Genomic DNA, 4021 nt, shown 5'->3' on the forward strand with positions numbered 1-4021 from the left:
TGAAGATTTGTTACTACCAGATCTGTTTCTAGAGGGTATAATCTATGGGACTTCAGATATAATATCATTTACTCAGGGCTTTGTGCATGTCCACTGTTTCATCGAGTTTCAGCCTTGCTTACTTTAAGTCTATGAAAACAGGGAGCAGTATTTGTGGGCCAGGACTCACAACATATGGTTTCTAGCTTTTCAAAGAACTTTAATTCTGTTTCCTCTAGAACCTTCTAGCAGCTTCTCTTGGCACCCAAGGTGACAAACGGGCGGGATGGCATTTCAAAGTGGCTCTTGTTTCTCTTTTCAGTGTCTGTGCTCTGGGATCCAGCAGAGACTTTGTTGTTCAAACTCATCGTTCATTTACCCACTGCCTTTCCTACTTCTACAACTTTTATTGTTTCCTCCAGGTTTTGAAAGAATTGCAAAATTTATCAAACATAAATGTTTACTCAAGGAAAGGACTAGGCAGATAGGTGGCTCAGTAGCTTCAGCTGAACCTTCCTCCGAACCATGGTTGTTAAGGGATCAGGTGCTTGAGCAGGAAGTAAAGCTGCTAGCCCGAGGCAGCAGCGGAATGGGGTGCAACCAAGCTGGGACTGGCTGCTGGTGCTCCTGGAAGCCAAAAGGCCATTGGGCGTCCTGTTAAAACTCAGTTGGCTTTTCAGAGGCCCGACCAGTAGAAGGCAGTAATCGCTTAGCTTTCATTGGATCAGGAAGAATGCAATTTACTCACAGGTACTGTTCCTACTGAGCAAGGAGATGGTGGAATATATTTGAATCATCAAGCTTTCCAAGCAGAAGCAAAATGTACTTCTGGACATGTAAAATGCAAATAAGCTCAACCGGCCTCTCTTTTCATCCTAGATATATGAGTTTTGGACTTTCCCGTACCCGACATCAGAATGCTGCCCCACTGCCATGCTCTAGCTGTGGCTGTTGTCCAGATCTTTATCTTCTCAGAAAACCGGGCATTGGCCAAGAACATCAACTTCTATAACGTGAGGCCTCCTCTTGACCGTAAGTGGTGCTTGTCCACATAGTACATGACTGTGGGGGTCCGTGTGACTATTTGGGAGTCCCTGTTTCCACCGATAGTAACTGTGCCTTTTCTGGAGCATTTGGTTTATACCTAGAACAAGTCAGAAAACCTTCACTACTTCTGAAATTTTCTTCATTTCTTTAAAACCGGTTGACTTCATGCTGAAGTCTCAAAAGGGCTCTTGTTTAAAGTTGAACACTATCCCTAAGAATGGCTTAGCAGAGGAAATTCAGTGTTCTTTGTTCATCTCTTCATTGGAGAAGGATATTGGCTACAGGAGGTTTCTGCATCGGTGCTATATTCTTTCAAATGGCCATTAACAGTTTTGAAAACAGATTAGTATGTGTGAAGTTTGGAAGGAAATACTACTTGGATTTTCATTAATATTATGCACAGTTAGAAAAGACTGTATAAAACTCAATTTTCCCACTGATAATTTAAAAATAAGCAAATAGTGTATATTTTCTATATTATCTATAGGATAATTATATATATATATATATATATATATATATAGTATGTATGTTTATATTTTCTATAATTATTGACAAATTTTGAACTTTTTCAGCCTAGTACAATTTTATGATGAGAAAAAATTGTTTTCAAAAAGAGAAAAAAAAGTAATATTTGCTTATTATAGAAAATTCCAAAGAAACAGGAAATGTATAGAAGAAAATAAAATTTATTCATAATCCCAAGTTTCAGAGTGAACTCTTGTTTACATTTTGGAATATTTCCTTCTACTGTTTTTTTCTATGTATGTATATTTTAAAATATGGCATACTGAGAGCACACAAATTTAATTTTGTAGCAGTTTTTCTTCCATTACACTATATTTTAAATATTTTTCTGTGTCTTTTAAATTATTTTAATGCCTTTTACATTCAAATTTTAAAAAATCATATTGCTAATCTATAGGTTATTTAACCAATTCCCTATATTTTATGTAATACACACATATACATACACAATCATAAGCAAGCTAAATGTTAGTGCTTCATTGAAAATCTTTTTAAATGTGTTCTTGTCTTCAATTGGCTAATGACCTTAGAATAGATTCTTGAAATTAGAATTATTAAATAAAAAAGGTTGTACTAATTTATACTTTTACTGTTTACCCACCAGCATTGAGTATTAGTATTTTTTAAACTGGACTGATTTAATAGGTGAAAGTGGATTTCATTTTTTCATTCGTTATTTATCTACCTAATTCACTTTTATGCATAGGCAACACTGAACTGTATTTGCAATATTTAGTTTTATGTCCTCTGAACTTTAGTTTTTGATATTTTGTCCTTTGTTTATGCATCAATGTTCAGAGTGCCAAAAAAATGTATACACGTTTTAAGAAAGGAATAAAACTGTATTAAAATTCCACTGATGGTAACCACTTTGAGCACCTGTTGTAATTGCAGAAGTCAAATGTGACTTGTATTCATCTTTTGTTATCGGTATATATTGAGTATTACAATTTTAATGCAGTTAAATCCTTCTCTGTATCTGAAATACCCACCGCTTTCTAATTATTATCCCAACTTGTGGTCAGGTTACTAGGATGGTTTGGAGTTCACCTTGATCTTTGTCTGTTTCATTCTCCAAAAATGGGAGAATTGAAAGTTTTACAGAGGGCTTTATACCCTGGCCTATAGAAAAATGAGAAATTTATTGTATTTTGACTTTTTGCCCATTAAAACAACAAGATACAAGGCAGGAAAAAAAAACAACAACAACCAGTAAGGCAAAAAGAACGTACTGCTCTCAATCCAGGCTTCCAACAGCTCCTGATCCCTCCTTTTCATAATAACACTCTGGGCTGAGCATAAGGGCCTGAGAATTACTGTCATCCTTATATTCAATGTCCATTCCCGGTTGAGGTCGAATAGACAGCTATCAAATGAGATTGCTTGTTTGAGGTTAAATGTAGCCAGAATACAAGTGCATAAGGATGGAAACCAGCATGATTTGATGTGCCAGGGATTCTACTAGATATTTTTCTTGCAACCTCCTTTTTAATCTTCATTATCCCTCTGCAAATAATGGGGATCTTCATTGTTACTATTATAATACATATTATTATTTCTTTGAAGTTCAAAATCACACAACTAATTAGTGGAAAGGGCATAATTTGAGCTCAGGTTAACCTGACTCCAGTTCTTTCCAGGGACCATGCCTTATCAAATTATTGGTTCCACTGCTGCCACTACCCTTATTCATCCCCTTCAACCCCTACTTATTCCCAAGTTGTACTAAAACAACACCATAGATATTTCAAAGTGGCTTGTGGAATAAATTTCATGACTCTATAGTAGATATTCGCAGATGAAATATTTAAAGAAAAGGGAATAAAAGAAAATGCTCCAATGTCTGGCAGTTAAGTCCAGCTCCCTAGAAACAGAAACTCTGAGGATGATGGCTTGTAGATTCTGTTCATCTAATAAAAGTTACTAATTTTGTGCCATATTTGATATGTAAATTTTTTTGTCTTTTTTGACCTTTCTGTTTCACTGTGCATTTTTCTTTAAAGCTACACCATTTCCAAACAGCTTCAAGTGTTTTACCTGTGAAAATGCAGGGGATAATTACAACTGCAATCGATGGGCAGAAGACAAATGGTGTCCACAAAGTAAGTGTGCTGAGGTTGGAAGACTCCTTTAGGATCACACCTCATTTAGGGTCTCTTGACTGGTTCTTAGCAGCGGCATGTTATGTATGAGACTAGCAAACCAACAGGCTGATGATGCTCTATAGAAATCAAAAGTTTAAGAAACTCTCCAAACATCAGACTACTCTGACAGTACTTGGAAACTGATGGTATAGCCTCAGTTTGCAGTTGTGTGTGACTTGAGGAGGAAATTCTTTTTTTTTTTTTTTTTAATTAATTATTTATTTATTTATTGTTAGTTTCAGGTGTACAGAACAATGCAATAGTTACCCTTTTCACCCTCACAAAGTAACAACCCCCCACCCCCCATCCACTGCCCTCCCACC

The 4021-nt window shown here is 36.0% G+C and overlaps 1 protein-coding gene across 2 annotated transcripts in view; it reads left to right on the plus strand.

Annotated features, from left to right (window-relative positions):
• The window catches only part of LYPD6B (LY6/PLAUR domain containing 6B), a 118341-nt gene that overhangs the window by 105839 nt on the left and 8481 nt on the right, over positions 1–4021 (plus strand). For both annotated transcript variants that reach the window (XM_019646512.1, XM_019646511.1), the window contains exons 2-3: positions 859–1011; positions 3558–3656. In XM_019646512.1, coding sequence (XP_019502057.1) covers positions 897–1011; positions 3558–3656 — 214 coding nt within the window. In that variant the 5' untranslated portion in view covers positions 859–896. The remainder of the gene's footprint in view (positions 1–858; positions 1012–3557; positions 3657–4021) is intronic.

The sequence above is a fragment of the Hipposideros armiger genome, unplaced genomic scaffold, assembly GCF_001890085.2.
Source record: "Hipposideros armiger isolate ML-2016 unplaced genomic scaffold, ASM189008v1 scaffold_104, whole genome shotgun sequence".
Taxonomy (NCBI): Eukaryota; Metazoa; Chordata; class Mammalia; order Chiroptera; family Hipposideridae; genus Hipposideros; species Hipposideros armiger.